Source organism: Bison bison, unplaced genomic scaffold (assembly GCF_000754665.1).
Source record: "Bison bison bison isolate TAMUID 2011002044 unplaced genomic scaffold, Bison_UMD1.0 scf7180017864519, whole genome shotgun sequence".
Taxonomy (NCBI): Eukaryota; Metazoa; Chordata; class Mammalia; order Artiodactyla; family Bovidae; genus Bison; species Bison bison.
Window position 1 is genome coordinate 19,781,282 of NW_011495072.1, and position 18,184 is coordinate 19,799,465.

At 38.9% G+C, this 18,184-nt stretch overlaps 2 protein-coding genes across 4 annotated transcripts in view; one reads left to right on the forward strand and one right to left on the reverse strand.

The window, feature by feature from the left end:
- The window catches only part of SLC30A7 (solute carrier family 30 (zinc transporter), member 7), a 100,022-nt gene extending 94,544 nt beyond the window's left edge, over nucleotides 1-5,478 (reverse strand). Inside the window, exons 1-2 of the mRNA XM_010830969.1 lie at nucleotides 5,212-5,478; nucleotides 4,892-4,993 (exon numbers count right to left, since the gene is read on the reverse strand). Of these exons, the coding sequence (XP_010829271.1) occupies nucleotides 4,892-4,993; nucleotides 5,212-5,291 (182 nt within the window). The 5' untranslated portion in view covers nucleotides 5,292-5,478. The remainder of the gene's footprint in view (nucleotides 1-4,891; nucleotides 4,994-5,211) is intronic.
- Nucleotides 5,479-6,179: 701 nt separating this feature from the next.
- EXTL2 (exostosin-like glycosyltransferase 2) overlaps nucleotides 6,180-18,184 on the forward strand; it is an 18,094-nt gene continuing 6,089 nt past the window's right edge. Inside the window, exons 1-3 of one of the 3 annotated variants that reach the window (XM_010830972.1) lie at nucleotides 6,180-6,339; nucleotides 6,552-6,720; nucleotides 8,949-9,027. In XM_010830972.1, coding sequence (XP_010829274.1) covers nucleotides 9,023-9,027 — 5 coding nt within the window. In that variant the 5' untranslated portion in view covers nucleotides 6,180-6,339; nucleotides 6,552-6,720; nucleotides 8,949-9,022. Of the gene's footprint in view, nucleotides 6,340-6,399; nucleotides 6,721-8,945; nucleotides 9,028-18,184 lie in introns of those variants that run through there. The other 2 variants (XM_010830971.1, XM_010830970.1) reach the window with 2 other exon arrangements.

Sequence of the window (18,184 nt, forward strand, 5' to 3'; positions counted from 1 at the left end):
GGAGTGGGTTGCCATGTCCTTCTCCAATGCATGAAAGTGAAAAGTGAAAGTGAAGTCGCTCAGTCGTGTCCAACTCTTAGCGACCTCATGGACTGCAGCCCACCAGGCTCCTCCGTCCATGGGATTTTCCAGGCAAGAGTACTGGAGTGGGGTGCCACTGCCTTCTCCGTCAAATACCATAGATCTTGTTTAAATTCTGATTTGTAAAACCAACTTCAAACAGAATTTGAGACAATAAGGGACATATGAACACTCACTCACTAGACATTTGATATTCATAAATTATGTATTTTTATAGGTAAGAATAGCATTGAAGTGAAGTGAAAGTTGCTCAGTGTGTCCAAGTCTTTGTGAACCCATGGACTGTAGCCCACCAGGCTCCTCTGTCCATGAATTCTCCAGGCCAGAATACTGGAGTAGGTAGCCATTCCCTTCTCCAGGGAATCTTCCCTACCCAGAGATTGAATCCGGGTCTCCCACAGTGCAGCTGGATTCTTTACCATCTGAGCCACTAGGGAAGTCCAAGAATACTGGAGTGGGTAACCTATTTCTCCAGCGTATCTTCCAACCCAGGAATCGAACTGGGGTCTTCTACGTGGCAGGTGGATTCTTTACCAGCTGAGCTACCAGGAAGTCCAAGAATAGCAATTGGATTATAGTAAAAATGGGGACTCTTATCTTTTAGACCCAATTGAAGTAGTTATTGATATGTAAGAAATCATACTGTAGCTGGTATCCACATTAAAACAATTCAATGGTGACAGATATAACAGATGAAACAAAACAGGCCACATGTTAATAAACATTAAAGGTGGGTGACAGAGACATGAGGTCCACTGAACTCTCTTTTACATACATTTTCCATAATAAAAAATTTAAAGGTCTATAGGTAACTAAGCTAACAGCATGTTTATAGTGGCTGTTAGAGATTAACTTGAAATTGAACACAGGGAATCATCAACTTGAGTTCCATGAGATGGAAAGGGGGAAACTATTTACTATCAATTAATTAGCAAGAAAACAGAAAATCCTTAGAATCCTGATATTTGTGTAAGTTGTTAAACTAATGAGAGTTATGGCAAAAAACCCACAACTCCACTACATTCCATATAACCCCTTCCTGTAAGGTAGAATTCTCAGCAAAATGGAAGAGGAATCTATGTTTTTAAAGTTTAAAAAAAAAAAAGACAGAAAAGCAAAAGAAGTCATCACTGTAACCTGGTAAGTAATGTCTTTTCAGAAGGTAAAAGTCGATAAAAATTCAAGATATTTAAAATCTTTAATGCCATAGAAAAAATGTTACTAGTGCAAGCATTTTACCAAGGAATTACTTTACAAACATATGCTGTGACCTATTACACAGAAGTAGGACAGAAACAGTGATTAGTAGGGCCTAAAACATTTCTTAAACAAGTAATTACTTTGCTAATACAAAGACATTTATCTTTAGAGTTAGATGAGTTTCCTCTATGCCTAAGAGGAAAATGGTTGTTAACAGCTTTGGTAGAAAATATCATTCAAAATTAAAAATTCAAACAGTGAGGTAAACATAAAATAGAAGAGCATTAAAACAACAACAAAAAAAGGCAAACTATATTAAGATACTAGGGGAAAAAAATCACTGTATAGTAGAAAATACTTGGGTAACTGATGCTTCTAAGCTCTTCTACTACTCTGGAAAGTAGAAAACTCCTTGGGCCTTTTATACTATTCCACCTGTAGAAGAGTTCCCACTTTCTGAGCCTACATATTTCCTTTCATCATTGGTAAAAAAAGTCATGACTTTCAGAATACCTGGTTGATTGGAAAAAAGATGACATTTGCAACTAGACATGAACAATGCGATAAAGGTTTAGCCACTGAAATACTGGTGAAGAGTGTTGTGTGCCAGTGTCCAAAAAAGTCTCCTTAAAAGACACTGTACATACTTTTTATCTCTTTTTGTCTGCATTCTGGATATTCTGCTGCTAGGGATGGCTGGAACTGTAATAGCCATTTTGGAAATAAAATTTTATTTTCCTCAGGCAGTCACTAATTTGGGGTTTTCCTAAAACTGAAGAAAGAATTTAATCCTAGATAGTACAAAACCACATTGTTATATATACTATACTACCTCAAGATTACTCAACAGTAAATAAGTAAATGAAAATAAAATGCTAGAAAGAAAAGAACCATAGAAGAAAAGATCACATATGGTATTCCTACCATTTTGCTACAAATAACAGAGAAAGAAGGGGCTTAATGTTCTTCCCTGCAACCCTGCCCCAAACAGCATAGTTAGCAGGGTTAGTATTGGTAGACTAAATCCATATATTCATTATCCCTTTGTTCTTTCATTCAGCAAACATGTATTAAACATATTATGTGCCATGTAGTAAGGTGCCTGAATAAGATAGAAAAGATTCCACTTTAATAACATTTACATTCTAGTGGAAAGGTAAAAAGTACTAGATATTTAATAAGGGAAAATATACAAAGAGCTTAGCTGTTCTCCACTGATGACACAGTCTCATTATCAAAAATACAAATCAACTAAAATTAAGTTCTTATTTAAAATGAAGGTGCTGAATCAGAACCAAAACTATTTAACATTCATTTCAATGAAGTCAAATGTTTCTATGAACCTTTATTCATGAAGAGAAAGTGTGTTTTATCTATCTTTTAATTCCATAATGGAAAAAACTTTTGACATCTCATAACATCTTGAAACTACTTTTACAGAACACAAAGGAACACAGAAATGACTATGACAAAAACAGAAAACAAGTTTTGGTAAGGAATTTACTCAAGGAACTTAAAATCTAATTGAACCTTCAGGAACAGAGATAATTTAGTCATGTAAAGAAACTGCTAATCAGTCTACAAAGGGGCTCCAAATTTGTGGTGTCTAAATAAGACAAAAAGTCAGATTATGAAAAGGCCCAAGCAACTTCTAGGTCCACTAAGGCTTCAACAGAAACACATTTGTACTCCCAATCAAGTGATAAAAATAAATGATTGTGGGCGTGGAGGTTAACATAGTAATGCATACCCTCTAATTAATCTAGGCATGACAGACAGTAGTTCAGAGCTAGATTGCAAAGATACAACACAAAGAAGGGAGTAAACTGAGAAGAGGCTTAAAGTCAAAAGAACAAGCCACCTAAAGGCAGAACAAGCCATGCACCATTGATGTTTTCTTTATATCCTGATGAATACTGACTAATCGCCTAGAAAACAATGGTCCTAGTGATTTCCTCAACAGATCTCTACAGATCAAAAGAATTACTATATACCTAACTTTCCATAGACAGGTGGTTTAGGTACTTCAAATATGAATCACTTGAATAAGACATCTCACTTAGTAATTTATGCAATGGAAGGCCACAGTGAAATGTACTGTAATATAACATAACTATAGCAAAACTGTACACAGGCAAACCAAGATAGACCCTTGACAATAGCCAGCACATACGCCACAATATGGCATAACTTAGGAAGAGGAAAATGTAAAACATAAATATTGCATATTTATATGTAATAGGACATATTTATTATATCATATATTATATGTAATATTACATATTTATAATAAAGTACGGTTATTTCAATACAAACTAAGACGATACAATGCTTTTAACATGTACAACATATCAAAGGGTATTAATATTACAGGACACATATATCTGATCCCCAAATGATTAAAAAGGGTTATTACATACATTGAGATTTTATTATGTTTCAATATGCCTTTTACATTTGAGTGGTGACTAAACCAGTAACTGGCATAATCTGCTGAGTAGTTCTGATAAAATTAAATTGACATTTGAATTTAAAAGTCTACTGTTTCATATAAAAGTATACATGTCACAAAAACTGGTGGTATCACCTAATGTCATTGTTCAATCTCAATAAAGACCAAAAACACCAATTCTCTCTGAAAATGGACCTTAAAGGATAAGAGACTTAGTTTATTAAATTAATAGAAAATTAAGCATAGATGGCATAGGTTCTTAAATTTGGGGTCCAAGATCTATTTCAAGGAATCCAAGAAAAAACTGAAATTTTATATAAAATTTTGAAATGTTGGCTATTATAAGACAAGTATGATATTTAAAGAAGAATCAATACACCTAGAAGTGAGATGATCTTTTCCTTAGCCCAACAATTTTACTAGACCTTAAGCATTCAACTGCAAACACCTGGATAACATTACTGCATTTCCACAGAGTTACACTGGATAGACCTCTTCCCAAAGCAGTTAAAAACAAAAACAAAAAGAATCAAAGGTGACACCAAAAACCACCAACTCAAGAGATGAAAAGCTTTTAGAAAACTATGTGGGATCTTTAAGCACAGTCAAGACCAAAAGAAAACCTTGAGAGTTTCAGCATAAAAGTAAAGAGAATGAAGCATGTTTCTCCAGATATCTCCTTTATAAACCTCTCCCTCGTTTCAAGAACTAGTATTAAATTAAGTGTAAGATGTCAGGTATTCTCTCCCACAATTTTAATGGTCAATTCCTAATACCACTACCCCCACAGAACGGGAAGAAAAAGATTTATCCCAATTCCAAGAAAGTGGGCAAAGCTCAGGTGTGCAAAAACAAAAGACTCTCTCCATCTGTCAAAATGAGGAGGGGACTTGTCACCCTGGTTTGAAGGAGTCGGGGGTGGGGGTGCTTGGCAAAAGAGGCGGGGACCTAAATCTTAACTGCTGCACGTGATGGCCTCGGCTCTTAAGAAATGTAACCGTGCCAGACTGGTGTGGATATGAAAAAGCAACTGAGTGGCATAGGTGGTGGCAAAGGCAAAACCTGAGCCTCCGGTGAAGAGCTACGTGGCACTAAGCAAACAGAGCTTCGTCTCCCCCACCCCCTGCTTCCGCCCCAACCCTTTTCCCATTTGGTTACCAGTTGCTCCAGATGCCGTAGAGTAGTTCAACAAAAGCGAAAGAGAGGTTCAGGCACAGGAAGAAAAACAGGTTCCGAGACGTCTTGTCCGACAGGATAGACCTAGGCGTGATACAAGTGGGGATGAACGGGGAAAGTCAAAGCAGTGCCAGACCCGGACGCTGGGTACCCTTTCAAGACCCTCCCAGTCCACACGTTCCTTTCCTCACACGAACGAGTGTGTCCCAGACGCTCCCTCCCTGGACCTCGGGCCATCTTTAGATTTGGGCCTTCTCCCCTTGTGCCGGTCACCTACTTCCCGCAAACACAGTTCCCCGCACCTAAACCAGCCTGAGATCTTGCGGAACAGATTGAACTTGGGTGGTTTGTATTCATCGTCCTTGATGGACAGAGGCAACATCTTCTCTGCCCGGCGAAAGGCCGGGTCTACTCCCCTCCCAGTAGTGGCTCCGTGGGAGATGGTAGTGATACAGGTGACGCTTCAGATGTGATTCCCACTGCCTGTCCCGGGCCGCGCGCCGCTTCCAGACACAGACTCAGACAGACACCCGGGAACCGGGCGACTTCCGGCCCGGGCCGCGCAACGCGTCCTGGGACGGGAAAGGGGGAAGGAGGGGCCGAGGGCGGGACTTGCGCGGCGGCGGGGCTTCCGCCGAGGGCGGAGTGGCGAGTTTTACAGAAGCCAAAGAGAGGTGGCATCCTGTAGGTGGTCTCAAGGGCCGACTTGGAGTCAAGTCCCGCCACCTGTACTCAGGAAGAAAATCCTGAGGTGGCAACCCACGAATTGGGCTGGCCGGAAGGTTGAGAGCCCGCTCACGTCCACTCCGACTACCTATCACTGCTGTTCTCAGATGTGCTGGCATCCTGCGCCTGCCCTTTAGCCATTGCCCTATCTATTAGCATCAAATCCCGGTTTGTTCGGTAGCAGTGCTTAAGAATCCAGTCTGCAGGAAACGCAAATGATAGGAAGCGCAAATGATGATGGTTTTGCTGGGTGAACTCTATGAGTACCCAAATCCTAGTAATCCACCCAGCCCTGCGCCCCCAGACAGCGCCTGACCTTTCTGTACTGTCACGCAGGAGGCAAATACCTTCCGAAAGAATGTTAAATGTATTTAAAAAGAGTTCTTTTTGAAAGGAGTGCCTACGAGATCGTGTTGAAATTGAGATTCGGTTAAGGCATTGACTGATTCCCCGACCGTCTCAATCCTCTGTTAACCCCAAACTCGAGTTCGTACACGTCCCCTTTACTTCCAGGTCATCCCAGAGGCCGGAGCCGCGGCTCTGATTCTCGTGAGAACCCCATTGCCCATTTCAGGGAAGCTCAAGGAAAATTCACTCGCTGGTGGGACACGAGGGCTTGCGGAGCGTGGAGGGGCGAGCCTGCGGACCAGTCTTGGGCCCCACGGTCTCCGGAACTCCTCTTCTGTGTCTATCCGGGAAATTGGGTAAGGTCAGGTGGTCCATCACCTGAATGATTAAAACTTGTTACGTTGAGGGAGCAATGGGGGAAAGACTGGCTTTTGGAAGTGAGCTAGAAACTACAAAACCGAGCTTCTTGGGAACAGCCTTTTAATCTAACAGGAAGTGGAGCATCACTGAAAGGGAGGGGCGGCCACCCGGTACTGTCCCCAGCTTTAGGCTCTCTCTTTGTGGGCAGCGTTTCATCCAGGTTATCAATCCAGCGAATGACGCCGAGTGAATGCAAACTGCTGGGTTTGGAGAAAAAGCAAAAAATGAGTAAGCGAGACGCCCCTTGCGTTTTATGATAACCAAGCTGCAAGCAAATAAATCGCCTAGGTCTCACTGCAGTCTTTTCTGCACGAGAGGTAAGGAAATAGCAAAATGCTCTCTGGTTAAAAAATTTTTAACAATGAAGATATTTCTGTTTTGCTCTCTTTCTTGGAACTTTATGAGTTTGTGGGGTAGTGATTCTGTGTTTTTATTTTTGAAAATATAATGTATGTATTCTACAATTTTTAAAAAATGTTCATGTTAATTAAAACTGCTGTGTAAAAACAGCTAGATTCCAGAAATTAAGTTCTGGACAGAGTATTTTGTCTTTGCCTTTCTTGGCCTATATTTCTTTATTTTAATTTAAACAGAAAAACATAAAAATATTTTCAGTTAGTAGCATTTATTTATATTTTTAGGAAGCTTTTGTGTTAGCCAGAGACTAAATTTTGCTCAACTACACTGCTGGAGAAAGGTTAAATGGGTACAAATTAGGTTAATATTTAAGTATTATAAATATTTCGACTGCAGTTGAGTTTTTCCTCCAAAGCTGCTTTATTTCAATATGATGTAACTGGGGACAGAGGTTGGTGGGGGAGGGTGGTTCAGATGTATATATGCAAATAACTAAATTTCAGCAACTCATTTCCAGCATTCTCTTAACTTATCCAGATCAGCTGCAATTTGACCTGTGTTTTTATATTCTGCCTTTGAAAATAAATTCTTCATTTTGCCTATATTGCTACAGATGAGAAATTGTTCAGTTGGTTTATGGAGAAGTCTGCAACACCGTTTTTCAAATAGTTTTGAAATAAGTTGGAGAAACTGAAATTTAATTTCAGTTACATTGGTTCTGGAACTCCTAAATTGCTACACTGCTTACTCCCAAAAACGTAAGATAGCTATTCCTGCAAAGAACTTCTTTCAAAAAATGGCAGTGCTACTTCACATTCTTTGATGGCATAATTACCGACTTCAGTTGTAAATATTTTCTTAGAAATATAATGGTTTATATAAATTTCCAATTTAGAAATATAAATTGGACACTAAATCAGGAGTTCTCTGAGTGGAAAATGACGTCTGGTTTGTTTTGTCATCTTGAAATGATGTTTGTCCCAAATATGTTAACATATGACAACAATATATGTTGTCATATCAAAGTTATAGTTACTTTCTTTCATTCATTCAACAATCATTTAGTGCGTCTACTATGTGCTAGACTCTGAGCTAAGCAGAGAATTAAAGTTCCTGGAGGAATTTTTTGGGAAGAGGAAGCAGATGTGAGGACAGGGCAGATCAGTCTAGGATTTTAGAACTATATGATGCTAAGATGTACATAAGGGGTGCTTTTGGTATAGAGAGGAGAAATAAGTGTCACCTGATGAGTCTAGATACAGGCTAAGCCACCCCTTTGTCCCTTCAGTAACTGTATCATGAAAGAATATGAGTTTGAAAAGTCAAAAATGATTCTTCAGCTCTGTTCACATGGTCACTATAGATGCAGTATCTTGCAAGTCTAATCAGCTCTGAATTCCTTCATATATTATGAGTTTATAAAATTTATAAAATAGGTAGATATATTCATGAACATTTTTAAACTAATGAATGAATTTCTGCCCTGAACTTTTATATAATTGTTTAGATCATTGACTAATTAATTGTATTAGGTTAACTGTGTGGACTGTATGGGAGGGAAAGCTCTAACTTCTTAGACATGTAATTGAGGACTGTGAGAAATGAAGGCCCAGAGGAGTAAGAGGCAGAAGGTCATCTCCAGTCAAAGTTCTGGCTCCCTTTGGGCAATAGTAAGGAATAGGAAGGATGCCATCTGTCATTCCTCAGTAAAGTAATCCTGACCTTTACCTGCAACTCTATTTTAAACCCTGTGTTTTTCTTTTAGTACTTCAAATTGAATGCCATATGAACCTTAAGTGAAAAAAGAGTTTTGATGGTAGATAAAACTACAGACACTTAAAAGTCTAGAAATTGAATACAAGTGCAGGTTGCTGCGTCTGGAGGCCTTTCTGCATGGCATATATGTTCTGGTTTCAAATGAGTAAACATTAGATCATCAGGGTGATATGGATTTACTGTTTCTGGATACTTAAGGGAAAGATGAAAACAAAAATATAGCAATGTTAGCACAAACCTCAGGAAGATATCATCTACCTAGTCACCTACATACAATATTTAGAACACAGTATAGAAAATTTTAAGTTCTAAAAATAATTCAAAGTCTATGGACCATGGCATTAAAGCATTTTTTTTAATTCCTCCTGATTGACAAAAACATCACAGGAAATTCTTTTATTTCCCTTAATAGTGCCAAGAGAGCCTGTTCCTATCAATTACTGAAGCCATAAGGAAAAATTTTTCAAAAATTAGAACTTTACCATAATGAGGTAAGTACCAGGATTTTCTTTTTACTTTTTAAAAATTGTGGTAAAATACACAAATCTGCCATCTTAACCATTTTTAAGTGTGTAGCTCAGTAGTGTTCAGTGTATTGACTTTGTTGAGCAGTCAATCTCAAGAACTTTTTCATCCTACAAAACTGAAACTCTACAACCATTAAACAACTCTCCATTTCTCTGTTCCCCGGGTCCCAGCAGCCACCCTTCTACTTTTCTGTTTCTTTGAATTGGACTATTCTAGATTCCTCACGTAAGTGAAATCATATAGTATTTGTCCTTTTGTACTGGCTTATTTTACTGAGCATGATGTCCTCAAGGTTCATCCTGTAACATGTGTCAGAATCCCCTTCATTTTTAAAGGCTGAATAATATTTCATTGTATGTCTATACCACATTTGTTTATCCATTCATCTGTCAATGGACATTTGGGTTGCTTCCACCTTTTGACTCTTGTGAATAATGCTACTATGAACACAGGTGAAGTACCGGTATTTTTATCTGAGAAAAAAATGTTTCCTATAGAGATACTTTTGTTTCCTTGGAAATAAAGAGTTTTTATTGGAGCCAGGGTCTGTTAGAAAATACTGCATCACCTGTTTTAGATCTTATGCATTGAAATAGTATTCCAGACTATAACATAAAGTCAATAAAAAGTTTATTCCTGTAGACTAGAACAAAGCTGAAAACAGAGACGACACAGAAAACACTGAAAATACAAGGTGGGACACATGGGAGGTGGGAGTTTGTTCAGACCCTCTACTCTTTCTGTGGCTCAGGAAGCATCATTTAATATTCTCAGGCTCAGCTATCCTATCTACAAAATGGGGTGGATGCATTTTAATCCCCATGTCTCTAAAGAGTTGAGATGTTAAGTAACACACAGAGGAAAGAGGTCTGACAACTTTTGTTACTACTGGTAAGCTCTGTGAGGGCAGGAATTGGAGGTCTTACTCATTATCAACCCTAGGGTCTGACAGCGCTGGGCTGGGTAAGCACCTAGGAATGTTTGTTTGTGGACTAATCATGGATATCCTGACCTTCCTCTAATAAAGTTAGGAAGCTCACATGAATTCGGATTGCATTGATTTTGGGTCTGATATCTAAAGCTATTTGCAAATTTAATTCATACATATAAAATCTGTTTCTCTTCGAGAAATGATTTTGGAATGTGAGTTTATTGCTGAAAACCAGTATTGTGTAAAAAGTAAGAGGATTCTTTAGAACATTCCAAGGATCTGTCACCCAGCAATCTCTCCTCCCCTCCACTTTCCTGTGACTAAAACAGAGAGAAGTTCAAATGAAAAGCTTCAATATTCTGGAATGGTAAAAATAATGTATTTGCAGATAGACTTGGTTTCTTTTTGACCCATTTCTTGAACTAATTTTGCATGACACTGTGCTGAGCTAAAAATGCTTTTCTATTTCTAGGCTTTCTTCTTAGGATGCATTGACTCCTTGGATCCTTATAAGTAGTGGATGTTCCTCATAGGAATAAGGCCATTCCTTCTCCTGCTCTATGTCCATAAGTTTGATCATCTTCAAACATCATCATCATAATTATCATCATAATAGCTACAGTTAGTTAGCAATTCCAAGAGGAAGATGCAAGACTGGAAGAAACTTACATCTAGCATAATTGAGACCTGTGCACTTTGAGGACAGAGAAGGCCTCTGCCTCAGTAACAAATGGCTGTATTGACGGAGGCAGTGTTTTAAGAAGACTTTCTACATAATATTTATATGTTATTTCCTCTTTAATCAATGATGAGAAAGCAAATCTAGTTAATTGAGAGTAGCTGCCTGAAGAAGTATTGAGAAGCAATTTGATGATTTGTACAGGATGCCTTAGGAAGGGACAAAAATGCCAGGACTGACAAGCAGACTTTGCTACTGATAATAGGTCAAGACTGGGGAGGAAAGTGGAGACACAGGTCCTTGGTTTCTGCTATCTGTGTTTTATGGGCTTCCCAGGTAGCTCAATGGTAAAGAATCCTCCTGCAATGTAGGAGACCCAGTTTCAATCGCTACAGGGATCAGGAAGATCCCCTGTAGGAGGAAATGGCAACCCACTCCAGTATTCTTGTCTTGGAAATCCCAGTACAGTTCATGGGATTGCAAAGAACAAATGAACACACATGTGCATGCACGCACACACACATACACACACACATACATGTTTTTTAGAGTTCATTTGAACCTGATATACCTGTAAGGGAATGGCTCACTCATCCTGGCTGCCAGGAGGAGGACTTGCTTTTTAGTGTGATCAATACAGAAATTCTTTCTTATAGCTTGCAGTGAGAAATGACCTGTGGCCGCAACTTCTGTTTTTCAAATGTGATATTGTAGTAAATGCAGCTATTTACCAATATGTTTTAGCAATTCTGTTTCAGAACTGTAGTCTCAAAAGGGCAGGAAAGGTCAATCTTAAGCCTTCTAAATAACAGAACTTAGATTGGCTATCAGTGATCCTATATATGTAGTAGTCAGTTATACTGTTGATAAAAAAAGATGAATCACTTTAACCCTAAGAGCCAGTTCATGACACAGTAGATCCAGATTGTAGGCATCTAAATCATCCGTTCAGATCACTGTACAGTTGGTTGTAAACACAGCAAAACCACAAGGTAAATCTGTGATACTGTGTGGATCCTTTTATTATTTATTACTTTAAGTCTATTCATATTCCTGCCTTTCTTATTCCTATATAATATCATTAACACAAAATAACTTATGTTGATTATTTGGACTCGTGAAAAAAGTAATCAGAGTTAAGACTCCCTGATGGGAGTTAGGGACTTCTCTGCTGGTCCAGTGATTAAAATTTCATCTTCCAATACAGGGGATGCAGGTTCGATCCCTGGTCAGGGAGCTAAGATCCCATATGCCTCATGGCCAAAAACCCAAAACATAAAACAGAAGCAACATTTTAACAAATTCAATAAAGACTTTAAAAAATTATAGCTTATGTATTAAGAAAGGTGTTTCTTAAAAAGAAGAAGAAGAACCGTAAAAAAAAAAAATAGATGGGTTCTTTAGAAGGAAAACTGAGGGCAAATCATTTAGGAAGGAGAGGATATCATTGGTTGAAAATGAGAAAGCTGAATGGCATTTATAAAATACAATGAAAAGAATGAATTCCCTGAATGGGGGGAAATACAAAAGTAAAAGCTCTTCTTAGAATACTCTCTAGCATCTGGGATAACCCAGGTCTTTTATAGAGGGAATGGTTTCTTAAGTCTTGACTCGATTGAGTTTATTTTTTTTTTTAATTTCAGGCATTTTTGATTCATTGTGAAGTTTATTGTTGTTATTTAGTCATTGTGTCTGACTCTTTGTGACCCCATGGATTACAGACTACCAGGCTCCTCCGTCCATGGGATTTCCCAGACAGGAACACTGGAGTGGGTTGCCATTTCCTTCTCCAAGGGATCTTCCCAACCCAGGGACCGAACCCGCATCTCCTGCTTTAGCAGGTGGATTCTTTACCACCGAGCCACCAGGGAAGCCCCATTGTGAAGTTTAAGACTGTTTAAATATAGATTCCCTCACTTTTTTCAACCACAGAGCATTGTGAACCTTGCTCAAAAAATGGCCAGGCACTGTTCTGGATTGCAGAGCCTGACAGAAAGGGCCGTCAATACAGTCCCAGTCAAAAAGGAGGCTCAGCCAATAGTTGTAATACCTGGAAACAAAGTCCGGTAGCACTGCGTTCCCCATCCCCAGGATCACTGAGGATGGAGAGTGGTGAGAGAAGCACAGGGGAGGGGATGTTTGAAAGAGTCTTGCCCGTAGAAGGGCAGGGTGTAGGAGTCTGGTGGGTAGGGAGAAAGAGCGTGTACAACATGTGGAGTCATGGCCAGCCTGCGGGCTCTAGGTACCGTAAGAGGAAAGTCCTTTTGAAATTGGGTGCCACATATGCCTTCGCCTCAGTTAGAACGATGTATGTCACCTGGCCAGAAGCTGCTCATCAGGTGTACGCTGATGTCTTCTGATTCTTCTTTCATGTTCACAGAAGGGAACCCCAGGTTCTAAATTAGCCTCTGTGTTCCACCTTGGAATGTTTTTATCTTGTGGCGGTGAAGGGCCCCTTTCTGAGCATCTATATGCTGTAATCATCAGTTTTTTTGGCAAGTGCGTATTTTGGAGGATGAGCCAGAGGAGAAAACAATCTGTACAATATGAGGCAAATCTCATAGTGAAATGGCAGAATAGTTACTATTCTTCTACCATCTGTGGCATTAGAATGAAAATGACAGCTTCTCAGTGTATGACGTGACGCTGCTCATTGCTTTTCTATCTTGTGAGTCAGAGGACGTAACTAATCTTCATTCATGCCATGCTCTGGCTAAACTAGTCTTTGTTCATGCTGCTGCTGCTTCTGCTACTAAGTCGCTTCAGTCTGTCCGACTCTGTACGACCCCATAGACAGCAGCCCAGACTATTTATTTTCAGCTTTTGTCTAGATAATTGTTGCTTTTAATCCCAAAGAAGTAGCCTGGAGTAAAGAATTCATCATTCAGTAGTGTTCTTCCTGAGGAACTCTGGTAGAAGATGTAGTAAATAACTGAATAGCAGGTCTTTGAAAATTCAGATTGCCTCATTCATTTAAAGACAAACACTAGAGAATTTGTAATTGTTGCTTCATTGCATTATTTACTTTCCTACTCTGTCTTAGGTCCACATTTAAGAACAATTCTTAAAATTTCAAATAATGGTTTTCTAAAAGATACCTCACTTTTCAAATATTTAAAAATTCTGATATAATGACCCAGTCATTCCACTCCCAGGTACACGCCCAAAAGAAATGAAAACATATGTTCACAAAAAAACATGTACATGATTATTTGTAACAGCAATATTCATAATAGCAAAATGTGGAAGCAACCCAAATGTCCAGCAACTGTTAACACAAACAAAATGTGGTATATCTGTACAATAGAAGGTTATTTGGGAATAAAAAAAGAAGTATGGTTATATACTATGACATGGGTGAAACTTGAAAACATTTATGCTAAGTGAAAAAAGCCAGACACATAGGCCATATATTGTATGATCTCTTTTTAGGAAATGTCCAGAATAGGCAAACTATGGAGATAGAAAGTGGATCAGTGTTAGCTTGGTGCTGGGGTGGAGAATGAGGGGAAATGGAGGTGAAGAGTGACTGCTAATGAGTAGGTTTAACACTCTTCTTTTTAGAGTGTTAAAAATGTTACAAAATTAGATTTGGTTGCATAATTCTGTGTAGATACTAAAAGCTACTGAATTGTGTACTTTATATGGGTGAAGCTTATGGTATGTGAAATAAATGTTAATAAAGTTGTAAAAACAATCAACATACCAATATTAATATTTATATTATCATACAGGTACCTTAGTGACAGTCTCGTAGACTACTTTATGACGCAGCCTTGCAGAATTTACCACAACACAATGGAAAGAGTCATGGACTGTGCTATCAGGGATCTCGGTCCTTTCTGGAATGAAGTGGGGTTTCAGAAGATACCGACAGATGTCACTTTAAATTTTATTTCTGTATTATTTTTGGCTGCCCTGAGTCTTCACCGCTGTGCAGGGGCTGTGTCTAGTTGCAGTGAGTGGGGGCTTCTCTAGTTGTGGTGCACAAGCTTCTCATTGCCGTCGCTTCTCTGGTTGTGGAGCTGGCTCTAGGGCACTCGAGTTTCGGTAGTTGTGGCTCCTGGGCTCTACAGCACAGGCTCAGTAGTTGTGGTGAATGGGCTTAGTTGCTCCCCGGCATGTGAGATCTTCCCAGACCAGGGATCGAACCCATGTCACCTGCATTGGTAGGCAGATTCTTAACCACTGGACCAGCAGGGAGGTTTACAGATATACTTTGAAACTAAATCATTTTAGTTCTTAATTCTTTCTAAGATGAAGGTTATCCAGGTGTATTCTTTCTCATATTCCCCATTCAAAACTCAAAGCTGTGAATTAGATGGTACAGTCTTCTCTAGACAGTGAACAGAAGAAAGCTATACACTGAAATCCAAATAGCTATATGAAGTCATCACTCTCCAATCTGTTCTAAGGCTGTTTCCAGTGCATCAACAATAAAGTCCCAGAATTCAGCTGTTCTCAAAGCACAGAGATGCCGCTTGCACTGCAATCTATATAGTTCTTACTTTTCTATACAGACTACACATGTTACATAACTTTATTGGTCTGTATAACTGCATGAAATATTTGCATTGTCTTTCCAAAGATATAAATTATTCATAACTCTCAAAACATTTTTGATACAAGGAAAACAGGGGGTTAGAAGCTATCTGACAGAGGAAATTTCTATGATGGATATGGAGGAAAACTCCCACTTAAAAGTATATTATTGGTAAAAGCAAAACAGTCATTCATGGATTCTCCTTGACAATGTCTATTTATAGTAGGCGATAGAGATGAATCTTCATTACTCTTTCTCCACTAAACTGGCAGGTAGTTAACCAGAATCTGCTTTATTGACTAGAGACACTGCTATATATATTCTAGAATATGTTATTCCTACTCTGCTGTAGAAAATGAACATTAAGATCTCAATCAGGGTATACTTTAATGTAGTTGTCAGATGAATCTTAACTCTGAGTGCTTGTAACCAGCCATTTTTATGCAGAACTGAAAATATGTTTTATGAGACTTGCTTTTGATTCAGTGTTAGAAGAATCAAGGTCTTTGAATCAAGACTATTAATTTATAATGGTTTCTGTTTGGTTCATCACATTAACAGTATGTGTTGTTTTAGGGAGAGGTTATATACAGTGAAGACATTTGTACTCTCAAACCTTAAATTGCCCATCCTTGAAAAATAATCATAGTAAAGCTGAGGTTACCTAAGAAACAATCCATTTTATTCATTTCTTAGAGTGAGGCTAAGATGAAAGGGGAAACATAAAATTGCTTTTCTTAACAGAATAGGCTGCAGACAAAGTCCAGGAGAGAACATCCTTGAAAGCTTTCTGAAAAGATTACTACAAGGGAACATTGCTTTTCAAATCTAGACTTTTGAAAAGTGAGAGTCGCTGAGTGACATTGACCATTCCTTTGTCCTTATGAGTAAGTTCTTCCTTTGCTTGCACAGCGCTCAGTGCACTAGCACAGTATGGGGTATGTTGTCCTTCCATCTTTGGAATTCTCCAGTACCCACTGTTGTGAACTTTAAAAGATGTTAAAGGCGTGGTCTATATGACCTCTCTACGTCCTTGTTGATCTATATGGAGAAAAACTATTTCTGCAGTGACACCACACACCTCACAACGTGAAACAAGATCAGGGGAACTGTTGCCAAGTTTCCTCAATGAAAAACAGAAGAGTAATTGCACATCATTTGAATAGTGAAGTGAGATTTTGTTTGGAATCTAATGCCTCCAGGATGATGGCCCAGCTACAAGTGCCCAACTGAAACCACAAGGTGTCCTTCTGATGTATTCTCTTCACTACCACTATCCTAAATTAGCTCTGAGTTTATTTACTTTATCTGTCTCTCCTTACTATTTTCTCTGCTATGAACAGCAGAGACATCATCTATCTTATTCATTGCTATACACACAGAACCTAAAATAGTGCTCAGTAATTATTTAATTTATTGAGAAAATAAGCAAATGCTATGGCATGCAAAGCACAGAGTACAGGATCTAATAAGTAATAAACCATTATAATTGTTTGCTGCTGCTGCTCCTACCACTGTTACCTGACTCATATATTAGGATTCTGCATATGATTTCATTTGGAAACAAGTTTGCTGCCAAAAGATAAGTTTAAATTTAGTATACTGAAATGTTTATATATATGTGTGTGTGTGTGTGTGTATCTATATATATATAAGAATAAGTTGTACACCTTAAATATATATAATTTTATGTGTCAATGATATCTCAGTCAGTACAGGTCAGTCACTCAGTCGTGTCCGACTCTTTGTGACCCCATGAATCGCAGCACGCCAGGCCTCCCTGTCCATCACCATCTCCTGGAGTTCACTCAAACTCACGTCCATTGAGTCAGTGATGCCATCCAGCCATCTCATCCTCTGTTGTCGCCTTCTCCTCCTGCCCCCAATCCCTCCCAGCATCAGAGTCTTTTCCAATGAGTCAACTCTTCGCATGAGGTGGCCAAAGTACTGGAGTTTCAGCTTTAGCATCATTCCTTCCAAAGAAATCCCAGGGCTGATCTCCTTCAGAATGGACAGTTGGATCTCCTTGCAGTCCAAGGGACTCTCAAGAGTCTTCTCCAACACCACAGTTCAAAAGTATCAATTCTTCGGTGCTCAGCTTTCTTCACAATCTAACTCTCACATCCATACATGACCACTGGAAAAACCATAGCCTTGACTAGATGGACCTTTGTTGGCAAAGTAATGTCTCTGCTTTTGAATATGCTATCCAGGTTGGTCATAACTTTTCTTCCAAGGAGTAAGCATCCTTTAATTTCATGGCTGCAATCATCATCTGCATCTGATTTTGGAGCCCAAAAAAATAAAGTCTGACACTGTTTCCACTGTTTCCCCATCTATTTCCCATGAAGTGATGGGACCAGATGCCATGATCTTCGTTTTCTGAATGTTGATATCTCAATAAAGCCATTTAAATAATTAGTATACTACTAAGAGAAATATATACTAATTATTTAAATAGTTACTAAGAGAAATATAGGGCTTCCCAGGTGGCTCAGTGGTAAAGAATCTGCCTGCCAATGTAGATGTGGGTTTGATCCCTGGGTTGGGAAGATCCCCTTGAGAAGGAAATGGCAATCCACTCCACTCCAGTATTCTTGCCTGGGAAATCCCATGGGCAGAGGAGCCTGGTGGGCTACAGTCCATGGAATCACAAAAGAGTCAGATATGACTGAGTGACTAAACAACAACAACAAAAGAGAAATATAATCCAATTTGAAAATAATCTCATTTCCAAATTTTTAGTAGCAAAATGAGGGCAAATTTTAAAATGTGCTGCTTAATTCTTCCTGTGTATAGATGTTCTTTTGTCTGCAACTGCAAAGCAGTCAGGGAAGGGAAGGTTTATTCACTGCGCTTTTTGTCTTAGGCCAAATCAAAAAGGCAGGAGGAACTGAACTTGAATAACTAAAAGGTGTTTGACCTTTCTCTCCTTAAAAAAGCAGAGGCAAAACCATGGTAACTAGT